The 26,559-nt window shown below is 48.1% G+C and overlaps 1 protein-coding gene across 5 annotated transcripts in view; it reads right to left on the reverse strand.

Moving 5' to 3' along the window:
• Positions 1-562: 562 nt before the first annotated feature.
• Positions 563-26,559, reverse strand: part of APBA1 (amyloid beta precursor protein binding family A member 1) — a 190,146-nt gene continuing 164,149 nt past the window's right edge. For 4 of the 5 annotated variants that reach the window (XM_019730532.2, XM_074330535.1, XM_019730527.2 and 1 more), the window contains exons 6-13: positions 22,234-22,266; positions 21,136-21,222; positions 20,286-20,471; positions 16,322-16,501; positions 13,800-14,012; positions 7,523-7,642; positions 5,348-5,488; positions 563-4,247 (exon numbers count right to left, since the gene is read on the reverse strand). In XM_019730532.2, coding sequence (XP_019586091.1) covers positions 4,176-4,247; positions 5,348-5,488; positions 7,523-7,642; positions 13,800-14,012; positions 16,322-16,501; positions 20,286-20,471; positions 21,136-21,222; positions 22,234-22,266 — 1,032 coding nt within the window. In that variant the 3' untranslated portion in view covers positions 563-4,175. The remainder of the gene's footprint in view (positions 4,248-5,347; positions 5,489-7,522; positions 7,643-13,799; positions 14,013-16,321; positions 16,502-20,285; positions 20,472-21,135; positions 21,223-22,233; positions 22,267-26,559) is intronic. The other variant, XM_019730551.2, reaches the window with a different exon arrangement.

Here is a 26,559-nt window from a genome sequence, read left to right on the forward strand (position 1 = left end):
CAGTGATGTTTGCAGAGAAAAAGCACGAAAGGCATTTTGCATTAGAAACAGGGCTGAAAGCTCTGTGTTGGGGGGTCCAGTGTCCCCAGCATGCCCCTGGCAGCAGAGAGGTCGTGCCCAGCAAGCTTCAAAAAGTGGAATTACAAAGAACATCAGACATGTCCCAGAAATCCTCAGGACTCTTCAGGTAAGCCTCCCCCAGGGCATAGCTTCCCTTCCACTATCCACTAATGGAGGCCACATCCCTGCACTGGAGAGTTTTTTTGGAGGGGACGGGAAGTAACTAACTCCTGTTTCCCTTCCCTCATTGAAAAATCCAGAGGGTTCCTTTTCCCCATCCAGTGTGCTTGCTCTAAGGTGGCCGGCAAGACTGGAGTATCGGCTGTAACAGGCGACACAGAATATGCCCATTTAAAAAATGCCTGGGCTCTGGGCATCAAGCACGCTCTACAGGATGGGCAGGTGATGGTCTGTTGGGGAAAAAGACATAGTCTGTCCCCTGCCTGGGTCCCATCCTATCCCATCCCTGCAATGGTTAAGATACTCAGCCAGGGCCAAGAAGTGAAGTTCTTGTTTATTGTTGCGGCAACTCTTACAGACATTAGCGTTCAGTTAAATAAAGAAAACATTAAATACATCACAATCCCCAAAACACTACGGAGGGGAGGGCGGTGACCAGACTGCCAGAGGAAGTACATTCAGTGGGTGTGCAGCGTCCACATTCCAGGCTCACGTGTATATATACTTTATATATATATTTATTTATATTTATATAGAGAGATCATTGAGTTTTGTGTATACAAAGAACGATATTGTTACAAATACAATACTATACGTCTCCCAACGCTTTACAATAAGCTCTATTTCACCCTCTTTACAGACCAATAGTACAAGTTCATACTGTCGGGGCTGCTGAATATGTACTACAACTTCCTTCCTACCGTCTTCCCGCGCTGCCCTGATGGAGGGGGATGGAGATTCGGGTCGTGTGTGAGTTCAAGCCGGCCAAACCAGGAAAGGAGCAGACAAACACAAACTCAAACCAACAAGTGGCCTCGTAAGTGGGCGAGTAAACAGAGCTAAGGGGAGGGGCCCTTGGTTGTAAACATTGGTAACAGCCACACCCCTAGGTTGAGGGACCCAAGAAGGGCTCATGGATGGGTTTCATCAGCCTGTGGATGGGGGCCTGGGGGTGACAGGAGCAATGGGGGAGGTAGTAGGTTACTCTGGGACCCTCTGAGGCCAGTGTGGATGGGTGACGTTCACAAAGCAGGGCTGTCTGTAGGGCCTTGGAGTCCAGCCCCAGGATGGGCCCCAAGCCCCACAGAGCCTGCTCTGGTGAGGGGATGGGGCTCCAGGCATCCGTCTCTGGGGGTTTCTTCCTCTCGGGAACCTGAGGCTGGTGGTGGCTCCCTGAAATGTTTGAATCTGAGAAGGCAGAGGTGGGGTGGGTTCTGGTACCTCCTCGCTGGACCAGGAGCGGGTAGATGAATCTGGGAACCTGTGGCCAAAGCTGAATAACCAGCATCTTCCAGCTGAGTGGCCACAGTGGCTTCCTGCCAGGGCCGTGTTTGGGATGCTCTGTAGATAGCCTTCCCCATTACAGGGGTATTCAGATATTTACATACATAACGATACATACTGGGATATTGACTGCCACTTCCCATGGGACTTGGAAAAACGAGTTACTAATGTTTAAGATTCCATCTCCTTGGTTAACCAAAGGGAGATGAACTTCCTCCGTCCAATGGGAGAAGAGGGAAAAGAATACACTTCAGCCTGGTGACCTTGTACCGAGCTCCAGCAACAGGGGCCATCTGGGTGGGAGGGGCCGCTTTTACCAACACGAGGGTATGTGGTAGGTACATAATCTTACTCTTGGGCTAAAATATGTGAGTCTTCTCGGACAGCTTATCAAACTGGCTTTTTCAGCACCTGTCAAAACTAAGATTTTTGCGCAGGAACATTGGAAAGTATATTCTCTCCTCTCCCCACTGGGGGAAGACCCTTCATTGTGATTACTTGGGAGGCTGCACAGAGAATGCTGACGGCGTCCCTGTCCCTGGCCAGTCGTGGGCGGGCCTCTGGGCAGGGGCTTTGGGCCAGCAGCCTGAGTGCTCACCTGGGGACACACAGGAACATGCCCTCCAATCATTTCCCGAGGCTCCGATGCCTGAAATACCACCAATCACACTGCATTCCCGTTTTCCTCTCTCTTTTTGATAGAGGAATGATGAATGTATGACTATTTATGTTATCAGACACTCTACAGTTTGATAAATGGAGAACCCGGAGCCATGGTTCCTGACTGCCCACCTGGCGCCCCTGGAGAAGAGGCGGCCCTTTCCCAGAAACGATGTCGGGGGGATGGGGGCAGCACAGTCCCTCTTCCTCAGGGCTTGTTGTACCACAAACTGAGCGATCAGCCGCTGACACCTTTGCAAGCTTCAGTGTTCCTGACTCTAAACAGAAAACTCAGAAAGCACAGAGCTCCCAGGGGAACTGACTGCACACAGCTCTGTGCTGCAAGGCTCCTGTTCCTCTTTATAATCACTTTTCTCGTCCCACCCCCCTCGCCAAAGCCATCCATGCGACCAATAATTACATACCACCCAACATGTGTTCACTGCATTCCTATTTCCACACACACAACATAAATATCCCAGATGCAGAGAACAGGGGCTATTATTAATATTATAAAATAGTTTCTCTTCCCTGTCTCTGCTGAGGTCATGAATGAAACAAAACAAAAACCAAAGCAAGCTACACCACATCCACATGAAAACAAAATGCTCTTTGGACCAAGAATAAGTAAGAACTGGCTCAGGATGATGTTACTAAAATTTCTGCACTGAACTGAGACAGAACCAATAAACATGAGGCACCTGATAAAAACATGTAACATTCCACACTGGTTAAACTCTCACACCCATGAGGCAGCGAGATGATGTCTCTGGAACACATTTGGGGATTCTGAGGCGTATCTTGAGGTCATCAATGTCCCCTTAGTGTTGCGGTTTATGTACTCTTCTAGCCTTTCCAATGTCACATCCCGCCTAGTGGCCCTGAGCAGAAAGGAAAGCCGGTCCTGCCTGGGAACAGGAAATGTAATATGACTGTACCCACATCCTCGTCTTCCAGGTGAGCAGAGCCTTCCCAGACTCCCTATGTGGGGGGGTGGGGGGGGGATGGGGAGGTCACTAGGAGAAAACGTTGAGCCAAGGGCCAGGCCTTGCTCACAGAAGGGCATCTCTCTCAGGACAGGGCTGATCGGCCCATGCAGGATTCACCTGCCAGGGGAAGGGGCCTTGCAGAGAGGTGGTGTGGGTTTTCCAGGGGCTCCGCATGCCTCCTGAATGGTGGGAAGGAGGGGAGGGTGATATATATGCAGGTGAGTCTATGCGTCCATAAGCCTGTGTGATCCAGAGGGAGGCGGAAAGCACCTGCCTATGTTTTATCTCACGGTTTGTAACCTCAGGACAAGCTGGGGAAGCTACAGATGGCCCAGGGATGGCCCACAATGTGATGGCATCTTTGTCCAAAGCAGTTCCGCTTGCATCCGTGAGGGACAAGGCTCCTATTAGAAAACACAATTATGCTGAAACTAAAACTAGCCAGGGGAGAAGCCTAAGGTTGGCTCAGGAATTCTGGGCAGAAATAATGTACGGTGCCCCAAGTACAGGGTGGGCAGGGCACATCCATAAAGACTGGTCCCCCGTTACTACCATATTCCCACACATTGACTCGAGGAGAGCAGAGATCAGTGATTGAATTGTAGGCACTGCTGAAACAGCTTCTTTGCTGCCCCTGGGAGCTCCTTCTAAGAGGTCTGTACCTCTTGGGAAGGGAAGTTCCCCCGTGGGCAGTGACAGCCCTCCTCGGGCCGCCCTGAGGGCCCCTCAGGACAGTCAAGTCCTGGGCAGACACCAGGTAGATACTGGCCGCTCTCTATCCTCAAGGAGTACATACAAAATTTCCCAGGTATGAAAAATAAAAATGCAAACTGAAGACAGACAGAGAATAAAGAGGTCTTTGCGGATTCTCTCCTTCCTGTGTAAGACAGAATGCTGGGCATGAGGGGGAGATGTCTCAGTGGGTGCACAGATGCAGCACGAGAAACACAACCACGAGTGAGGTGAGTCCTCCATGCATGCCGCCAGGCGGTGGGTGTGGCCTCAGATGTAAACGGGCTGCTCCTGGGCCGTCAGCAGTCGGTACATGGCAGCCGGCATCGTCTTCATGTGAATCTGAGGGCAGAAGCACATGTTATCAGGGGCTAAGGCTCGGGGCCCAGGGCTGGGGGAGAGGCGGCATTTCTCACCATGGGGGGATTTGAAGATACCCACCCCGACCCCACTACTAACAGTGGCCTGACCCACGGGGCCTCCAGGAAGAGTGGAATCTACAGGCTTTCTATAACGTTAGGGGCAACAGAGTAACATGCAAACCAGGTAAGGTTCATTTTCCCAGTCACATGCTCTTGCTCTCACAGGACTTTTTTTTTTCTTTTTCTTTTTTTAAAAGAGACAACTCTTTAAACGGAAGTAGAACTGCTGTGGGGTTCTGACTGCTCCTGCCTCTCTCCCCTCTGGCAGGTGGGGCGGCTCGGGAAAGCAGCCCTGGAATAGCCCTTAGGACCTAAGTTGAGGCCATACCAGGCGTTCCAGGCAGACCCCTCTGGAGGCCTGTTCTGTTGATTAGACTAGAATCTAAAACTTCAGTTTTCCAGGCACATTTGGTGAGATGAGATGGGAAAAAATGGAGAGAACTGGGCAGCCATGGAGAGAAGCTGAGAGCTAAAAAGAGATGGTGAGATTGTTTTTTCTTGTCTTAGCTTCCACACAGAAGTGAGATCAAACACTATTTTTCTTTTCCCTTCTGACTTATTTTACTCAGCATTATACCCTTAGCGTTATATCTTCCAAAACAAACTCATAGATACAGAGAACACATGAGTGGTTACCAGAAGGGAAGGGGGCTGGGCACGAGGGTGAAGGGGGTCAACTCTATGGTGATGGGTGGTGACTAGACTTCTGAGGGTGATCACTACGTAGCGTATACAGAGGTTGAATGATAATATTGTATACCTGAATCTTATAGACTTAAAAAAGACTTGAAGCAAAAGTAATCAAATCGTCCTAAGACTAAAGGGGATTTGATCGTATCTTACGGAGGTGCTCTCAGACCTCCTCTCAGGAATGGGTTTAAACTCTGGTCTGAGACACTGTTCTGGTGGTGGATGAGTGTTTGGGATTGGGGCAGGACACCTCCTGGAAGGCTTCCTCAGGACCTGGGTGAGCCCGAGGCGAGGGGCCCCAGAGGACCCGGACTGGCGCCCCACTCCTACCTCCCCCACGGCATTGGAGAGGATGTGGACAATCTTCTCGTGCGGGGTGGCCACCACGCTCTGCCCGTTGATTTCAATGATCCGATGTCCCACGCGGACGCCTCCTCTCTCGGCTATTCCCCCTCGCATGAGGCTGCAGATCTGTCAGAGTCAAAGGCCAAGTTCCCGTGTTGGGCAGGGGACGGGGTGGGGACAGAGAGCTGCCTTCTCTGGAGCCCCCGCCCCTCTGGGAGAAGCTGCCATAATGAGGCTCTGGGCCTTGGAATCGTTGTTTCTTTGCACAAGAAATAGGGTTTTGTATACCCACATGGTCACTTTGTTCATGCACTTTGCACAGAGAACATTAGCAGGTCACTGGATTTCACAGGCACTGAACTCGGACTACTTTTCATTCCAGCTGGGTCCTGTAAAAAGAACTGTTTGGGCCTGTCACCAAGTCGCCACAGCTTTTCAAACTGGCAGCTTGTATACCTCAGGTGAATATTACTTCCCACAATCATCGCCGGGACTCAAATGTCAAACTGTATCATGCTAGCGGCTACGTTTTAGGGTCACAGTCACAGGAGCCAAAGGGGCTGAACCCCACTTGGTGTTCCTGCTGGAGGGGAGCTGCTCCTTTCCGCTTTCCCAACTCATGGAAATGACACTGGTTTTCATCCCAGTGGGTGGGCAGGGGCGGCGGGTGGCTGGAAATGAGCCTGCATTCCCTCATGTGGATGGCTCTGGGCTCCACCCTGCAGGCTATAGCCACCCCCACCTCACACACAAAGCAACCAGAATTTTCCAAGAAGAATGTGTTTTGAATTTACCAAGTTGACTTTTCACTCCCGACTATGCACCTTTACTTAAAATCCTATGCAGAGAAGGCTGCAACATCTTGTCACAACACACTTCCTGTGTCTATGAGTGTGTGAAAACCTTCAGCCTGTCACGTAATTTGGGTCAATAGATTCCTTACGGGCTACCCACAATTTGAAGGAAAAAAAAAAAGGATGCCAATAAACCCACATCTATTACATAACAACCCTTTGTTCACACCAGAACTTTTAGTATTATTCAAATATGAACAAAGCAAACAAGAAGGTATAAACAGATAAAAATATGATATCAGACTCAAACTATTAATGTAAGGAGTGACCCAGGCTCTTCTCCAAAAAGCACATGAGGCTACATAGGTACAAAGAAAAGATGAACTGGGTAGATTTTTCAACTCCGATTAGGAACCTCAAATGGCTATTTCTAAACCTTAAACCATAGCTTGGAATACATTTTTGATTACCTACAACTCTTGAAATTTAAGTAGGAAAAAGAATAGACTTGTTCTATCTGGAAAGATGAATGCAAAGAGAGGGAGGGCATATCCAAAATCTGTAGAATCAAGAAGGTTACAGATAGAGGATAGATTTGCCACTCAAATCCAGAATGATTATGGGTCCAGAAAAGTAAGCAATGCTGAAAAGAAAGTGGTACTGAGTATGGAATATCTGTTTGGGATGAAGAAAAAGTTCTGGAAAGAGATAGTGGTGATAGTCGTGTAACACTTTGTGAATGTACGTATTGCCACTGAATTGTACGCTTAAAAGTGGTTTAAGTGGTCAGTATAATGTTGTGTAGGTTTCACCATGATTAAGAAAAAAGGGAAGTATTATTTTAAGGCAGACATCCAAATGATAAAAACACTCTGTATCCCTAAAGTGCAAATTGAGGTTAAAAAGGCAAAGCACAGACCAGTCGTGTGTAACAGCCCTGGGGGCTGGGGTTCCCAGTCTAGGCTGCGAGCTGCAATCGGGTTGCTTTGAAGCCCAGCCCCCAGTGCTTGGGGACCAGCAGCAGGCTCTGCGGAGTTTGTATAATCAGGGTGGTGACAGGGTGGAAGTCCCTCAGAGCCAGACGGGAAGGAAGCCCTTGCTGTTGCCTCCCAAACGATCTCCAGCTGACAGCTGGGAGGGCCACCCTGCACAGTCACAGAGCGACTTGGGCTCTGAGGGCCAGGGCTCTGAGAAGGGCCTTCCTCGTCTCCCGTGGAAAGGCACGGAAATTTCTGCCCAAGGAGGAAGCTGAGCCTGTCTTCACCCATTCCTCCTCTTCTTTCAGGGAACTGACCAGCTTAGAACAAACAAACACTGGGCCACATTTTTGTCAGACTTTTGGAAACGGTTATGGAGTGGTACTTACAATTCCATTCTGGACACTGAAACCCAGCTGGTAGCGAAGGTCTGGTCTCCTGATCAACACGGTGGTCACCGGAGGACATCTCACGATATTCAGCTTTACCCGGGCCTGATTCTTCAAGCCCTGAAAAGTGAACAAAGTGCAGTGGACATGGTGACCACCGAGGCCGACAGACGGGATGGGAGCAGACAGCACCAATGGCAAACGAAGCCCCAAGGACACTTGTTACTCCATCGACTCCTGATGTTACCTGCGGGCCACTGCCAGGCCGTATCAGCACGCGAGAAACTGCCTGCTTTACACGCAGCCCTTTCCTCCGTGCAGACACCAGTGTCTGTGGGCAATGTCTTCATTTGGGGAAATGGGCTGTGTTCAAGGGATCTGAATAAAGTGGTCATCTGTGCAACTAAGAGGAAAACTGCCGCGTGTACTTTCAGGCTTGGAAGATGGAGGGTGCACAATCTCTGTCTCCTAGTCAGGAGAGACAAGTGGCAAACAGACTTTTTTTCCGAAAGGCAAACTCTAGCGATTCCTCCTCTTCTAACAAAGAACATCTAATTCACAGCCACTGGCCCAATTCATCGAGGCTTGTTGTCTGTCTCTGACGCTCCTGCTCCCCCATGTTCTCTGCCTGTTAGATTTTATCAACATTCCCACGAGCACCTGGGGAAAAGCAGGGAACAGACAGGAATCCACTCAGTGAAGGCCTCCTTGGGGGCATGAATAAGCTGCTGGTGGAGAAGGAAGTAGAAAATAAGACTTGGAGATTGTCTGCAGTTTCGTGATCCTTGGTAAGAGGCCCCTCCCTCTAAATCAGAATGGAGGGCAGAGGAAAAGGTGGTCTTTGAAGATCAAAAGGGGACTAGAGAGCTTCCCCCACTCCAGTCTAGTGTATGCCTAGCACAGGCCTGCCTTCCTGTTTCCTGAATATGCGTGGCAGTGACCAGAGCCCTAGAAAATCATCACAAAGCTATGTTTTCCCTCTCTCAGGCAGGGGAAAGCTTTTCCCCCTGCAGGTCCTACCACCCTAAGAGGAGAGTGCCAGACAAACGTAATTCAGCCCTGGGATAAACGCCCACCTCCCAGGTCTCCTGGAGACTGCCTGCTCAGCTAACTGCTGCCCGATGGATTGTCCAGACCAAATGGCCTATAGCAGGTGCTTTCCGACCCTTTTCAAGTCATGGCACATGGAGAAAAAGGGGGTAATTTTGCACCCTGTGGTAGGTAAGCAGACCACAGAGCTTTGGCTGGCGGCCCTGCTTTGAGAGTTGAGGTGGGAGATCCCAGTGGTCCTGTGGGAAATACATGTCCCACTGGACTCCCATGTAGCAAGGCCAGCTGACCGGGAAATGGCTACAGGTCAGCCCGGGGCCCTCTCCTCCGAAGGGGCAGAGGGGAAGGGGAGAAGCTGTTCCTAAACGCTGGTGCTGGGGGTAGGTGGGCAACCCCTCCTGAGGGAGAGCTCTGAACACCAGAGGCGGGACAGGTGTTCAGGAAAAGGGGGGCTCTGTTCCCCCCAAGTCCACTCTATCCCCTGGAGACAGCACTCGATCAATTCACAAACAGGTCCAGCGTGTGCCCTTGATGGGCAGAGGGGAAAGAGAAGCCTGGGAGAACAATGAGAAATCCATTTTAGTCTGAAAGGGGACTGCCTCTTATTCTGTAAATAGAAATCTGCAAATTTCACAGCCACCACTGCCAGCCTTCACTCCTTGACCAGTCTGCAAAATCTCTCTGTGGGGGGTCAGAACTGAGGTGATGACTCCCCTGCTTAGGCCTCTGCTTTCCTCACAAGCACCTTGCTGAGCACAGAGGTGAAACTGGTATTAGATGACTTTAGCACCGACACAAATTTGTGGCAAGAGTGCGACTTGCCTTTCTGAGTGGCAGAAGTGACCCACACACCTTTTGTTTCTAAGTAATTAAGATATGCTTTAGATTGAGGGATGATAGGGTTTTTTGTTGTTTTTTTTTAACCTCTGGTAGTCTGGCTTTATTATGCTTGGCCAACAAGTATACCAGTGATTCTCAAAGAGAGGACCCCACACCGGCAGCAGCAGCAACACCTGGCCACTTTTCTTAGAAATGCAGCCTGGGGTCCACCCACACCTACTGAATCAGAAACTACAGGGATGGGACCCGACATTCTGTGTGTTAACTAGTCTTCCCAGTGATACACACCTGTACCCAGGTGACTTAACTTCTCCAAGGGATGATTAGAGCCAATGATGTCCATTTACGACTCACTCCTATGGCCAGTGTGCTCTCTGAGAGCAGGGGCGAGCAATGTTGGGGTGGGGGCGATAGCTTGTGAGAGAGATGGTTGGCCTGATGGCCACTCGACCGTTGGCATGTCTGTACCATGTGTGAGCACCCCTAAGACCACTGTCCCTCAAAACCTATCCTGACAATGAAACCAGCCGAACCATCTGTCACTGAACACTGGCTTCTTGCTGGGTATTAACCTGGAGAGTCGCAGGAGCTGTCTCCTTTAATCTCCTTGACAAACTGGCAGCTATCATTATGCCCATTTTATGGAAGAGGAAACTGAGGCTCATAGATACTAAACAACTCGCCAAGTTCACCCACAGCAACTGTCAAACCCAGGTCTGTCTGTGTTCAAAACCACAGCATTTTCTCCTACACCATAATTCCCCATTAGAGACAGCGGGAGAGACTGTGTCATTGATCCATGAGTAAGGCTTGCTCAATGAGAAGCCAGAAAGAGCAAGGGAAGAACAGATCGTGTCCCCACGTCCTTTATTCCAGCCTGGCACGGGGGCCGTGCTTTCACTGGCTTTCCTGCCTGGCGCAAGTTTTTCAGGGCTCTTGCCACTTGCTTCCCCACTGCTTTTGATCGATTTCAGTTTGTCCTCTCCACGTGTGCATTTTCAGGAGCTCCATTTAATTTCCCACCTCCAGCGGTTCGGCTTGTATCCTCGGTGTTGTGAATCACTCTGTTTTCTGTGGGGTTTGAGCCTCCCAATGGCTGTAACGTGGCTCATGGTGACTTGGGGTACACACACAGGCAGCCTTTACCAGCGTCTCCCCGTGGTTTCTGGACCATCTCTGGGAAACTTCTCTGGTTCAAGAAATGATGATTTCAAAAAAGAGCAATGAATGGATGAGCTGACAGCGAGTCTCCCTGGTCTTCAGCCAGACAGCAGGTCTGTCGTCCATGCTGACAGGGGGACACAGGGCTTGGTGACAGGACTCAGCTGTGTTAGGAGAGCTGGGCTCAAGTCATGTTCCTGCCACCACAGTTCCGTGGGGTCTCAGACACCCTGCTACCCTCTTCTTCCACCTCGATCTTTTCATCGGCCGAACAAATGGTGACATCGTCTAAGCTCTCTTCCACTTCTCATTTCTATGCTTTTTTCATGCTTTTTTCTCTCCTTCCTAAATGTGTTTGCCGACAACACCGCATCTCAACCGTTATGCTTAGAAACACCTATTTTTAAAATTAAAAATAGGCTTCTTTTGCTGAATACGGGTGGGGCGGGGGTGGAGTTTCTTCAGACACCATTCATGCATATATTTCTTTTTCCTTTTTGTGCTTCCTATTTTTCCCTCACTTAATCAATAAATATTTAGTGATCATTTGCTATGTGCCAGGAAATGTGTTCGGCACTGGGAATCGGTGGGGCAAGGCCTCCAGGAGCTCAGGGGAGGGCTGTTGGGCACATGACCGGGCAGCCAGAGGCCTTGAGTCCCTTCCCCTCTCTCTCCACAATCATGTGAGGCCAGGAACATGTGGGATATAAGAGCAAAGAGTGCGGAAAACCGGGCAACCAGTTAGAATCACAACTCTTCCGACAAAGCCACCTGTGTTAAAGGTTTACACCTATTAACCACGGATTATGTAGGTATGTTTGTGAGGTACAGGGCAAGCTTAGAAAGCACACTGAAAAGCAAGAAAATGACTCTTTTCTCAATGTTACCTAAAAGTTCACGTCGCTCTGGAGGATGCCTTCCTTTTGTGTGAATTAAGATGCCAGATTTGTCCCTCAGCGACAGAATTTCTAGATTGGGGAAATGTGCTGCACGACGAGGTTTGGAGAGACAGCAACTGGAAATAACCAGACCATGCATTTGCTCTGCTGCTCCTCATCAGTGCTTCACGTTGGGTCTCATTAGCTTGGATTTCTGAGCGACCATTTTATTGGAGGTGCCCATTAAATAAATGGTCATTCTGTCCCCATGACAACGGTGGAATGGTGCTGCAAATTAAGAAATCTGATGGGAGGGAAAGGGTAGGGAAGAATGGAGGGGAGAGAAGCCAGAATGGTCTCTATGGCAACGGAGAAGCAGAACCAGGATAAGCCCGGGGAACAGGAAGGGGAAGCAGTGCTCTAGTTTAAGAAAGAAAAAAAAAAAATCAGGAGGGCAGAACCGTGGAGGAATTGAACAGGCAGACTGCTAGCATGCTTTGCCTGCCAATTATTATGGTTTAGGAGTTATGACAGAAAAGATAAGAGCTAGGGAAGAAAGCAGTTAACACAATTCAATACCTATAACTCTATTCTAGCAGTGTATTGTATTTCCTACAACTGGGGGGAAAAGGTCAACATGCATTAAAATGGCAAGACGCAGATTACGTGGCTTTAGACCCTGGGTCCTCAAAGCACAGGCTGACTGGTGATGTCATCACCCAGGAGCTTGTTGAAAATGCAGAATCTTACCCCAGACCTGCTGAACCAGAACCTGCATTTTTACAAGACCCCTGGGTGATTCAAGTCAGTTTGCCGAGCACTAATTTATCTGGATGAGCGTTGCTTGTTAAATTCATCGCAGGGAGCACGGACACAACACTGAAACAAACCATGCTGAAATGAAACCATGAAGAAGCTCAGAACATTTCCTGCAAGTGCCCCAAGGTGGTGAGGGAGGGACCATGTGAGCACCTGCTCAGGTGTAGGCAGACAGGGTGTGCTGTATACAGAATTAAAACAAAAACATTAGTAGGTGCAAAAGTCATTGAGGTTTCTGCAATTATTTTTAACTTTTTAAACCGCAATGACTTTTGCACCCACCTAATAATAAAACCCACTAACTGTCCTCATTTGGTGCTGGCAATTCTAGCTGAAATCAGTGGAGCCAGAGGCACCATGGTTGGGCCAATCCCCTTTTCCCCTTCCACAAAGCGGTGCATCGGGGCACAGAGGAAGGGCAGCTGGTCCTAGCTGGGGCCTGCCCGCTGGCTGAGTACGTCTCTGCTGAGGAAAGCCACAGACACATTGGTTTTCTTCACACTCGCCATCTTCACCAGCTACATCTCTGTCACCACCTCCTGGCCTTTTAATTTTCTGCTTCCACTGAGGCTCCCTTTACAGACATCAGAGGCCAGCAACTCATGCCAACAACCTTTTTCCGTTAGGACACTGCTCAGGCAGTGCTGACTGTGCTCTGAGCGGGCGCTGCTTCCACCTTTATGTGTGATCCATCCATGAGGCGCCACGTGGTAGCAGGGCAAGTCAGTGCTGCCCTCCTTGGGCTCAGCGTCCCTCATCTGCCTTCTTCCTGCAGGGGCAGGGAAGGACGGCCTGCAGGATCTGGACTTGTCTGTCAGGGGTGGGGAGGGGGGTCCCGGGCACGTCATTCGTCATTCAGAGTCTCTCATGCCTCATCTGTGGGCTCTGCCATGAGAAGGGGTGCTGACGGTGAAGGGCTGGGCACGGCCTGGCAGGTGTGTCACGGGCACCCGCATGCAGCCTGGCCAGTCCTCAGGAGGTCCTGCATTCCTGTCGGGCCTCAGCCCCACCTTCACTCCGAGTATCCCTCTGCCTGCTCCTCTGCCCCAAACCTTTCCAGACCCAGGTCAAGTCTGCAAGAACCCTCCCTCATTGACCCCCCCTCTCACGATCTCTCTGCCCCACATCTGAGCTCTATCTCCCTAAGGCATGCTTTCTCATGGCTGCCATTTGGGCTGGGTGGCCCTTTGCTGTGGGGCGGGGCTGTGCACGGGAGGCTGTTTGGCAGAATCCCTGGCCTCTACCCACTGGATGCTGGCAGCACCTCTACCTCCCTTGTGACAAGCTGAACTGTCTCCGGACATTGGGGTGGGATTTAAGAACCACTGCCCCAGGTGACTGTCCAGATTACCGAGCTGAGAAAAATTCTGCTGAGGCCGACTCGGGCTTAGTGGGAGAGTGCTGTGATCGATTAGTAATGCCTGGGACGGGCATGCTGTTAGAATAAGTTCATAGTGGCTGGACTACAGTCACACTTCCTGTCCTTTCGGGGCTACAACGGAAGTTATTTCCCCCCCACTCCCAGGTACCTTAATAATGCTCTGGCAGGTGGACAGAGGCAGGCCCACCAGGCTGGTGCCATTGATGGACATGATCTGGTCCCCGATATTCAGCTTCCCTGATTTCTCAGCAGGCCCACCATGCATCATGTTGGCTATGATCACGGTTGGCAAGATGGATCCCCAGCCGGACTCCACGATCACCACACCTAGGATTTCTCCCTTCTGCTTCTCTATGAAGACCTGAAAGGAGAGAAACGCGTACAAAGCCTGAATCAGCAACCATCCAGGGCAGCTACAGAAACCAGAGCATTTCCGCTTTTCTTGTCTTGACTAAAAACACAGTTCCCTGAAGACTCCAACCCAAGAGTCCTGTCATCTCGGTATTCCGTGGTATCGGAGTGTGTAAGACGCGATTTAACACAGGCCCCTACTTTTTTTTTGTAATTCTTGTTCCCTATAAGCAGTCTTGACTTGGCAACATAACCACAAAGGGCACCGTGGTTTGTGTTTTCTTCTATTGTCCCCTGGGGGTGGGGGTAGGAGAAGAGACTGTGCAGGTGGGCGCTTTGGTGGAGAGTTACGGTTTCCAGAAATAGCTTTTGGAGTCTGTGCACTGGTTCCCCTAGTCCACAGTGCTTTGCAGGTTCTCGCCAACATTTAAGAGTTAGTTAAAAATGAATAAATACCCATTACAGAAACACTTCTCTGCAAGGAGAAAGCTTAGGAAAAAGAGAAAAAGAAAAAAAAGATGTTCAAGTTATCACAACCAAAAGGCTGGCAGTGCAAACAGGAAGACCGTGCTCGGGACATGTGTCATTTCGTGTGGTCTTCCCTGGCAGGGCAGAGGAGACAGGAGTTAGTTTTGGATACCTGCCATCTGGTAAGGTTTGCAGAGACACCACAAAGGGGTAGGACACTTCCGGGAAGCAGCCAACAAAGAATGTGTGTGCGTTGACTTATTCCTATTCACAGATACACATATGCTCTAACACACACTGCAGTGGTGGCTGTGGGGGTTGGACCTGTCATTGCCTGGTGTCCCCTTCCTCTGGCTGCCGAAGCTCACAGCTGGCCACTACCCTGGAGAACTTCCTTTAGCCTAATGAGAGACAGCCCCCCTCCCAGTTAGGGGTTGAACTGTGTCCTCCCTCAAATTCATGTTGCCCTGTGTCCTAATGCCCAGTGCCTCAGCATATAACCTTATTTGGATACAGGGTCTTTACAGAGCTAATCAAGTTAAAATGAGGTCATTAGGGTGGGCTCTAATCCAATATGACCCATGTCCTTAAAGAAGGGGGAATTTGAACAGAGACATCCATAGAGGGAAGACAACATGAAGATACAAGAAAAAGACAGTCATCTACAAGCCAAGGAGGGAGGCCTGAAACAGATGTTTCCCTCACAGACCTCAGAAGGAACCCACCCTGCTGACACCTTGATCTCAGACTTCCAGCCTCCAGAACTGGGAGACAATGAATTTCTGTCACTGAAGCTATCCAGTCTGTGGTATTTTTGTTATGACACCCCGAGCACACTGATAAACCCCCACCCAACCTTGGTGTCAATAATTGACTGGCACAGGGTACAAAAGCCTGCCAGCTCCTTGGCCCAATGTGGGGTAAGTCTGTCCTGTGACTTGTCACTCAGAGCTTCTCTGTGGATCAGGATGAGGCTCATCTCCAGTGAGGCCACATTCCTCCTGAGAATTCCCACTACCCTGCCACCCACACTCTTTTTTCTGAGCGCATTCTCCCTCAGAGTCCCTTGAATGAGAATCCCTGTCTTGGGCTCTGCTTCTAAGGAACCCAGACACCTAACATACAGTGGATTAACAGATCCCTTTCTCATAAGGGTACTTCTTATCGATTGGATAAAGTCCAGGCTGCTCAGCTGGACTTTTAAGCCTTTCAGTTCTGACCCGAACTCCGTGCTAGCGTCTTCCTGTCCCTTCCATGTGCACCCCTGTCTCCAGCCACACTGCCACATTTATGGCTCCCCAGACCATTCCTGACCTTCATGCTTCTGTTACTTTGGCTGAGCCCTCTGCATGCCCCTACACTTTCCAAAGAACACCCCAGCTTCCAGGCCAGCTCGGATGGCCCCATTTTCTTCCAGACACTCCTACAGAGCTGGGTCTGAAACAATGGAGCTACCCTGCAGGAATGAAGTATTTATTGTCTGATTTGTTCCATTTTGCCAAGTGCAGTCTTTTACTAGTGCTGCTAACAGCACCATCATTTCACTCTTTCTGTGCCCTTTCCTAAACTGTGGGCTTGGTACGGGCGGAGTGCAGGTTCTGCCCACCAGTGGAACTCACCCCAAACTTAGTTCAGGATTGTCGGGGGCAGAGGACACGCCTCCTCATTGGAGATCGCCCTCCACTGCAGTCTTTAATCACAGAGCCTCATGCCAGGGGAGCCAGAGATGGCCCGAGCCCTGAGCAATGTCATGCCCACGCCACACTCTTCACGCCCCCATCCCCGCCCCGCACTCCCTGGCCTCCTCCCCAGCTGTCCCCGCGTGGAGAACAGCTTCAGGAAAGCACTTACATCTTTGCAGTTTTCCGACTTGGAGAAGTGGATGAGGTCGTCGTTGTACATGTCCTGGGTGTTGAGCAGGTCGCTGTACTCCTTCTGGCTGAGATCCTCGGGGTTAATGCCGTTGGCCCTGAGGAATTCCTGGTATGCCACGCTAAATGCCTGCCCTATGGACTGTGCGATCAGCTGGGCCTAGACAGCAGCCAGAGAGGGAAGATGGAGGTCAGTAGGGCAGCCCTACTGATGGACTGTCGAGCGGTCGGCATCAGCCAGGCCATGGGTCTACACGGGGCACTAATGCCTGCCAGAGGCCATTTCAAAATTAGCGGGGACAGTTTTGATTATGACAACAGCGATGAAGGAGCTATCAGCAATCAGTGGACAGGACTCAGAGACGCTGGACTTACAGCCATGCAAAAGGACGGTCCTACACAGGGATGAGTCATTCTACATTTGACACAATTTTCAAATATCCCACTGGACAGTCATGTACATGTAAACCCTGGGTCTAATTATCTGAGTCCAGAACTCAACTCAAACTTATGTAAAAACACAGTCTTTAATGGCACCCATCAAATGTTCCAAGAACAAAATTATTGTGTTAACTGAGAGAATGTCATACTTCGCATTACCCAGCACTTTACCAGGAGCAAGCTTCATGACTTGGCAAAATCAGCAGCTTTAAAATTGTTCATGGTATCTGGGTAAATTACACCACGATCAGCCTGCACATCTGCTGTCCTGTGGGGTAATTCTGTGTGTGCGCATGTGTTTGCCTACCTACTCACCTAGCTAATGTCTTAATTAGCCCTTAATTCCAAATGTCAACTAGAATGTGTTTACAATATTCAGCTGAATGCTGTGTTTTCATATCCCAACTTATTAATCAAGTAGGTTTAAGCACCTGATGACTCCATTATTCCTTATGGAATGCTTGGGCCTCAGCATTTACATGCTGTGGTAAGTACAATGTTACTGTAGCTCGCTTCCCTTGGTTCCTCCTTGTGCTACATTTATGACAATGCTTAGGTTAGTTTGTAGAAATGTTTTCAAAAGGGGAGGTTATATTATCTATGAATTTCCTTTAGGGATGATAACGGGGCATTTATAAAATATTTGTTGAGAACTCTGATCTAGTCCAATGTTACGTTTTCTAGGTGAGGAGACTGAGGCCCAGAAACTCAAGGGAACCTGCTCAAGGTCACACAGCTCACAGAACGGGAACTCTGCTTCCACTGTTCTTTCTGCTGCACTGGGCTTTGATAACCGTTCCCTGTATTAATTCATCAACATTATGACTCAGGGTAGCCACTGAGCACTTCATATGTAGCCACACTGCATTCAATGCTTTACAAGGACTCTCACAAAAATCGTCACATTAAACCTATGACTGATGAAAGCATGAGCTCTTGAGTGTGTTTCACAATACAGAAAATTTGGGATTTTAGAAAGGGGACAGGATGCCTATATCATACATTGTATAATAACCCTTTTAGGGCCTGGGGAAGTGTCCTATCACTAAACACAGTAATATTCCTGCAGCAAAATGTGTAAGATTCCTGGTAAGCTGGACAAATCCTATAAATAGCCTCATGGCAGTTCAGGGCAGGTTTATCAGCAAGTTGGCTACAAAGCTCCCTTTTGTTTCTCAGAGCTCTTTAGACTTCGGAATTGTGGCTCTGTTTTATAGTCCCCATTGAACAGATCGGGAAGCAGGGGTTGAGAGGTTTAACTGTCCATTTCCTGGGAAAGGGGTGAGGTGGGGGGCTGAATCCTGGTAGACTGATTCCAGGGCCCACCCGCCTTGCCCACCACACCGGACTGCCTCTCTGTGAAATTCAGATGGGTAGAAAAATAACCAAACCAAACCAAATCTCTAGAGTGATGTTTTAGAAACACACAATTCTAACCTCTTTTCCTACCTTCCCTAGTTTTTGCTAAAAGCAGCCAATTAATAGTGACAGTAGGATTTTCTGTGTGGCTGGCCGTGGGAAAAGAAACATTTTTCTCACTCTGAGAATCTGGTGACTTCACGTGCCACAAGTCACATCAAGGACCACCACCTTGCATCCTGCTGCAGAACTGGAAGTGAGTCACTGCTTCAGCCATCAGAGGTACAAGTGGACAGATAACTGAAACACATATGCCTGGGACCTTGCTGACCATCATGCATGGACGGCTGATGTGGCGGACGCACAGGCTGTGGTGTTTACACAGTAGCACAGTCACACAGCAGCCCGATAACGGGGGCAGGGGGCTATCACCTTACAGAAGCCGAGCGGCCACACAGCTGGCCCGAGCAGGCAGGCTTCATAGCCAGCTCTCCCTGGTCTGGAGCCAATGACCTTCTTTTGTCCTCTGCTTAGGAAGCCAAGGGGTGCGATTCCCAGGTCCTAATCTTGCTCCCCATTCTTTCCTTTCATCATCTTCCTCAACAGGAAGCGCAAGGCACAGAAACCCCTTCTTGGAGCTTCAAGCCAGAAGAATGTAGCAGAGCATCCTCAGCCGTACATATATGTGTGCCCGGAGCCTCAGGCCTGCTGAGCAGAGCTAATCCCACCTTTTCATGGGCCTGCAGGACACATGAGGCTTAAGATTCTAAATTTAACTCTTCTGAAACTTTCCAAGAACCTTCTAAAACTCATGTTCTCTCAGTTTGCAAGTTTGGCCTCAGTTTGAAAGGCATAGCAGGGAGAATGGTGGAGAGAGGCACTGCAAGCTCTCTGCCTTCTCAGCGACCTTGTCCCAGGGCAGCTTTCTAGAGAACCAGACCAGCACAGGCTGTTGCAGGAAGTGGAAGCATCACCTCCTCTCCAAGGCTGCAGCTGTGACAGGTCTGGTTCCCTGGAGAAAAGCTGCTTGCCTCTGACTCCTAACTCTTTGGAAGAAGGAAATATACTGCAGCTAGAAAGATGAACACTCTCCTGGAGAAAAATGACCTCTTTTAAGGAGCCAAGGTGACCACAGGCAGCTTAAGTAGTAAGAGCTCCCTGCTTGGTATGAGAAACAGAGCTTATTCCACTGCACAGGAGGGAAACTGAGCACCGTCAGCGGCACTGACATGGCCTTCTCGGGGCTCTGCAGTTCGAAACCCTGCTGGGGCTGCGGCCCCGGCCTGGAGGGCAGCTTCCAAAGCCTGCCACGCTCAAGGAGGTGCTCAGCTGCTAACGCAGCTTGAAGCTGGAGGCCTCGCCAGCAGTTCTAAGCACAACTGGGGGAAGAAGGCTGAATGGAAGAATGGCGCCCCTCTCTGTTATAAACTAGTTTTCTCTGTTGACTTCATCACCTGGAGAGATGGGGGGAGGGGTAAGAATTACTGGCTTTATGACAAGGGGAGCAGCTGGTTTTCATAAGGACTATAGGTGGGTGGGTGGATAGGGACAGAGATTCTGACTTTCCTGTAGCCCCCAAGGCAGTCCTGCACAACCGAGAACTGTCCTCCCAAATGCCCCAGGGCCCAGGTAAGACCTACACGGGCCCCCAGGGTCTGACTGAACTCTTCCCGTTCTTCTCTCACTTTAAGCTCTCCGGCAGTTGGGTCTCCTTGCCTTTCCTCAGCTATAGCAGGAGGCCCCTGCCTCAGGGCTTTTGCACTTGCTCTCTCTCCTCTGACTTCATTCAGGTCTCTGCTTAAATCTCGCCTCCTCAGAGAGGACTTTGTCAATTACTCTCCCTGAAACAGCCCCGTCCCTCTATCCCCTGACCTACTTTTATTTTTTCTTTATCCAACTTCCCGTTACCTAATTTTATATTAAATCTATCTATCCATTTATCTCCTGTCTTCCTACAACCCTCATGAAGAATGCTTTGTCTGTTTTACTCAGCCTTGTATCCCTAGCACTAGAACAGTGCCTGACACATAGTAGGTGCTCAATAAATATCTGTTTCACGGATGATTCAGGTTCTGAGAACTAGAATCTGGGCACCCAGAGACAGCTCAGGTCACGGGAGGGAGATCATGGAAAGCCACCCTTACGTCCTCAGACTCGAAGACGTGGCAGATCATCTTGTACTGCCTTTTTCCATCCTGGGATGGGTGGGAGGCTTCCACGTTCTCCTGGGAGTTCGAGCGAGGCATCCGCCTGCGGGCCATCAACACAACAATGTTCCCAATGTCTGCGATGTAGGAAATGGTCCTCAGAGGGTGGTCCATCATTGTCTCCTGGAGGGTGGAAGGGAGAGGACAGTAAGTCCAGTGCAGCACCTCATGACCCCTAAGAGAGTTGGCCACCCCACAGCCCAGTCAAGTGTGGTCCACATGTAGAACAGTGCCTGACACATAGGAGGTGCTCAATAAATATCTGCTCCAGGGCTCCCTGCCAAGACCCTGCTGGCAGATTTATCCGCATCCACCCAGGCCTGGGGGCAATTCCCTTGGCTAATAATAACCCAGGAAGTGGTCTGTGGCAGCTGAAAAGACATTTCAATCATTTTACAACCAGCAGAATCTCTGGTGGGGAAGTTAAAAAAAAAAAAAAGATAAAAAATCTACACAGGATGGCTGCATTTGGGGTGTGTGTGTGATTTTAAACAAAATTTCTTGAAAGGCTATCTGTTCAAGTTTGTGAATTTTCTGATAAAAACTTATGAGACTGATTAGCAAATAATATCCATGGTTTATTTTTTCCTTTGACCTTTAAGAAAACAGTCTCAAGGTCCACCCTGCCCCTGTCCCCCTCCGCCAGCAAGCACTGCAGACACCACCTTCTAGCTTGTATAGAAGTCAGCATCTGGGGGCAGGTGCTCTGCAGACACGGGCACAGTCTCTGAGTTGCCATGCTGCTAAGCTTCACCCCGGGGAATGGTGGGAGCCAGCTCATTACTACCTGTGTGTCAGCATTCAACACTTTGATTCTCTGCGTAGAAATGAAGAGATCCACTTCGGTCATTGGCTGAGATTCGCCTTCAGGAGCCTGAGAAGAAAAATGCACCGAGGAAAGCTTAGCACATTCCTCGGACGCGGGTGCATGGGAGCAAGGCGAGCTCACACACAGAGGCACTGAGACTCAGTCACCAGAACAGCAACGCAGACTCCAGAATTAGATCGTCAAAGCTGAAGTCACCACACAGAGGACGGACACATGGACAAGAGGGAGCGTCTCCACTTTACAGGAGAAATGCAGGATCCCCTTTGCTTCTTCCCCTCTAGAAGCAGTCACTCACTGCCGTCGATTTGGTTCTACGACCAAGGATCGTGAATGGCCCTTTCTGCAAAGGTTTCAGAGCCCAGAAGATTGAAGAAACAAGGGCACTGACTGATACCCCAGGACCCTGGCAAAGTCAGAATCTGCCCCTGCTCAGGGGATGGGGAACAATGCTTATAGCAGGTGCAAACAAAGTCATTTGGATGCAGTTCTGGTAAGAGGTCTTCATGTTCACACACCCACACAGCAACACAGAAGCACTACCCTGAAACCACCCCATTAAGAAACAGCCCCAATGCCTCAACATCCCATGGGTAGCTCATAAGCACCTAGAAGCTCCACAACCAAAAAAGCGCATCCATCTAGTTCATTTAGGGCTTAACTCCGCACGTGTGTGGTTATTAGCGAGTTTTCTTTTTTGCATCCAGCAATCTGACAAATCTGCAAATCAAACATGACTATAATTGAACAGACCCAAGTCCCTGCCACAATAATGCTCCTGAATGGTGGACACTTTCACACTACTGTACGATTCATTTAGCATCTCCAATCTGCTCCCTGCCGTTCCTCTGAAGTGAAATGACTCATGAGCAACAGAAAACAGCCACTTTAGGCAACTGAGTTTTAAGAAACGGTGGCTTATGGGGCGGTTCAAAAAGAAATCTGAACAAAAAACTTGCTGGATGCAGAAAACAAAAACACGAAATAATAATAAGGTAAAACATAAATAAATGAAAAGAACAGGCAGAACACCAAGCTGATGAATTATTTGTACTGCACCTTCTTCCTGCTTTTGGCTAATTTCTGGGCCATCTGCTTAGCATGGAACAAACAGAGACAGGAGAACAGTTAGAAAAGAATTTGCAGAGACTCAAAGTCAAAGAAGGAATTGACAAACTAATACCGATAGTGGTAAAAGCATTTCTGTGGGAGGTGGACTGAAAAAAAAAAAATCCCACTCTACAAACAATGGATTTCCTAACTCAGAATTTAGCAGGTGTCAGGGGCAGTAGGAGGAAAAGAAATGGATTGAGTCACTTCTTATACGTAACTGCAATCAATGTTTTCAAAGAACCAACTTTTGGTTCTGTTGACTTTATTGCATGCCTGTCTTCTACTTCATTGATTTTAGTCTATATCTTTATTTTGTTCTACTTTTTCTGGGCTGAATTTGCTGCTTTTTTTCCTAGCTTCTTAAGATGAAAACTTAAATGATGGATTTTCAAATGTTTTTCTTTTCTGATATATTTATTTAAAACTATGCATCTCCTTCCAAGCACTGCAGTAGCTGTAGCCCACACATTTTGATATGTTGCAATTTAATTATCATTTCATTCAAAGCATTTGCTAATTTATACTGATTTCTCCTTTGGACTTTGGATGAATTAAAACTGTATTCTTAATTTTAATATATTTGGAGATTTTCTAGTTATCTTCTTGTTATTTATTTCTGAATTAATTTCACTGGGTCAAGAGAATATACTCTGATTTCAATCCTTTGAAACTTGCTGAGTTTTAGCCATATGGCCCAGAAGATGACGGGCTTCGGTGAAAGTGTTATGTAGACTTACAAGATGCTTTCTGCAGTTGCTGGGGATGATGTTCTATGAATGTCAATTAAGTCAATTATGTTGGTTGAGAGTATTGTTCAAATCTTCTGTACCTGATTTTTTTTTTTTTTGTCTGCTTGTTCTAATATTTATTGGGAGACGTGTGTTACAATCTCCAGCTGTTACTGTGGATTTGTCCATGTCTACTTCTGTCAACCTTTGCTTCACCCATTTTATAACTATAAGGTGCATACATATTTAAGACGTTTATGTTGTCCTATGAAATTGATCTTTTAGTGTTGTCCCTCTTTAGTCCTTCTTGCTTTAAATTTGTATAATATTAATGTAGCCTGGACCTAACTAGAAATGGGTATAATGTACCCTTTTCTCATAAGACATAGTTGATAAAAGCGAGAGTCTGGGGCTGAATTGTTTAAAACTGAGTCTTGGCTCTGCTACCTAACTGGTTGTATGACTTGGAGCAAGCCACTTAACATCTCTGTGCCTCCATTTACTCATCTGTCAAATGAAGATAAAAATAGCATCTACCTCAATAGAGCTGTTCTGAGGATAAAACTGACTATATGCAAAGCTCTGACAATAGTGCCTGGTACATTATAAGCACTATATTTGTGTTTGCTCTTATGTGATTATAATTCACCTGCACCAAGATCCAATGTCTTGGCTTTTAGTAAGGCTTGCTGTATACACACAGATCTCGTACGAATAATGGCGAGTCAATGGGCAAACCAGAACACTGCTGTGGTGATGGGGGTGGGGTGGAGGAAGGTGCATTCCTTGGTACTCACCTGGTAGAAAACCTCTTTTGCCCTCAGCAGCACATCTCTGTTTCATTAATGACTAAAATGTGTTGTCTATACTATTCATTGTGGAGAAACTAGATGAGTCAACCATCCAAACACCCAACAGCTCATCGGGGGTCCACCCTGGAAACTAGCGCGGCCCAACTCCCACACGCCACCCTATAACTCTTCCCGGTGGTCACCGTGAACAGCGTGCTCTGGAAAAGTCCAAAGGCAGCAACTGCAAGTGTTATCCTGATGCCGTGCATGACAGTGGAAATGTCTCTGCACCTGAGGAGTGGCCCTATGCTGATGATACGTCACACCACAGATTTCCTGTGTGGAATCAGAGACTCCTGCCAAGGGAATTCTGACCTGCGCCAGTTATAATCCTACGACAGATGACTGCTGTGAGATCCTAACATTTGTCTGTTTTCTACCACCCCTCCTGAAATGATATGACATGAAATGATATGGCAGTAACATAAGAATTTCCATTGTTTTTGATACCAAAACAAACAGCTATTTGTCAAAATTCTTCACTCTAGGGAACAGTGATCTGAAAGGCCCCTTTCAAAGGAAAATCTGCCACCAGTGGGATGCCCAAATTCATTTTTTTTTTTACTGGAATGGGTGATAAAGGAGACAATCCAAAAAGGCAGACGGAGTTTCATGAAAGGCTTTCTGAAACAACATTGATGAAGTTCAAGGTATTTTATTCACTTAGAGAAATAAATCCCTCATGATACTCAAGTGCCCTGGAACAAATTGTAATTAAAAATTTAGACACCACATTAGAAATGCTGATGGGGTCGCAGCCAGAATGAGAACCTGGAGTAGCAGAGAGAGATCTAGAGAACCACAAGGCCAGCATGCATCTTAAAGCAAGAAATGACAACATCCATTTAAATCCTCGTGTTTCATGGGATTGATTACGGCTTATCATCCAGTGGGCTATGTGCAAGGTCATAAACTGTGGCACCGGCCATCCTGTCGCTTGATCCACAATGCGTATCAAGTGTTAACTGAGGTTATTCATGCTTGGGACCCTCCTGACGATTCTAAATTTTCCTTCCCCAGCTGACAGCATCCTTCTAATTGTTTCACGTCTATCAGTGTAAAAGCTTACAGCCCAGTGAGGTAGGCACTACATTATCCTCATCTTCCAGAAGAGGAAACTGAGGCACAGAGAGGCTAATGAACTTGCCCAAGGTCACACAGTGGTTAAATGACAGAAACAGAGTCAAACCTGGAAGTCTCACTCTATACTGCAAGCTGCTAGCTGTGCGATCTGGGCAAGTGTTTTATGTCTAAACTTCTCTGTTTGCCTGAAAAATGGGGTGATTAATACCTACCTCCCAGGATACCCCACCCCCTCTATTTTGAGGTACAAACGAGGTAATGTGTGTGAAAGGCCTGCTATAAGTGTCACCGTCCTTTCTATCAGCCACAGACTCCGTCAAGTAAGATGAGAAATCACATGGTTGAGACAAAGCGACTGGGAGAATTGTTAATTCTACAATTCAGTTCTAATTTTTGACACTTAACAGAAAAATCTTTCCATTAAAGAATGGAAAAATATGATCTTTTGTGCTATACTAGTAAAGACAGATATAAGAATATTTGATAATGAGTGATCCTTACAAAAATGTATGTACCAAAAAATGTCAAATCATCATTTGTGAGCTAATTACATGAGCTTCACAAATGTAGACGAAATGGAGACATACACACCACACTCTGCATGGATATGAAGTAGTTAATACAGCTCAGGTAGGGTTCAGCAGGTCACCCCATCTTCCAGTTGAAGCATGGAGATATACTGGACAGAGAGGAAGACAAATGAGCTAGCTGCACTGGCTCCAAGTTTGCTTCTTTAGACAGGGTTCAGGCATGATTCTCTCTCTCTCTCTCTCTCTCTCTACCTAGGGTACTTTAGATACTGACGGTATGAAGGGCAAAACTCTCTCCAGAAGTTTCTCCTAGAACGTGTTCCAGAGAGTCCTAGCAACCAGACTGTAACAAGCATCACACAGGGATAATGCATTCTCCGTTCAAATAACTTGGGGAGCTTCTAGTTAAAGTGAATGAAATCTCCTTAGTACAGGACTTCCCAGCATCTTTCATAGGAAAACATACATGGCAATTATTCAGAAAGGAGATACGTTTTGCAGTGTTTCTTCCACTTATTTGCCAGCAGAACCCTGTCAGTGAGAAGTGCTTGGCTTGACTGGAAAGCCACAGAGCCAAGTTGGAGAACAGATGCTACACAACGCTGGATGGTCCACCCTTCTCTACGGCAGTGGGTCCCAAATTGTAGGTACATCAGACTCTCCTGAAGGGCTTATGAAAGCACAGATTCCTGGTTCCTACCCCCAGGAGTTTGAGTGGGGTGGGGCCTGAGAATCTGCATTTCTAACTAGTCCCCAGGAGATGTTGCTGCTGGGACCCCAGGGATCCCACTTTGAGAACCACTGCTCTAATGCATTCCTTAGATATATGGGAACTTCCTGGAAGGATATTATTTCTTCTCAATAATGGTGAACAACAAAGGCAGAAAGGATACATTAGAAGGGTCCAAAGATGATAAAAAAGGTTTTAAAAAAAATGGCAGATGTCTTCTAATTCTGCTATTGCATTCAGACACACCGTATTTGTTATATTTTGGTAGATGGAAAAGCATTTTAATTTCCGATTCCTCAGCCTGCCTTGTATTATTGTTACCTCAACGCTCTTCTTGACTCCCTTATCCG

This window comes from Rhinolophus sinicus, linkage group LG04, assembly GCF_036562045.2.
Source record: "Rhinolophus sinicus isolate RSC01 linkage group LG04, ASM3656204v1, whole genome shotgun sequence".
In the NCBI taxonomy this organism is placed as follows: Eukaryota; Metazoa; Chordata; class Mammalia; order Chiroptera; family Rhinolophidae; genus Rhinolophus; species Rhinolophus sinicus.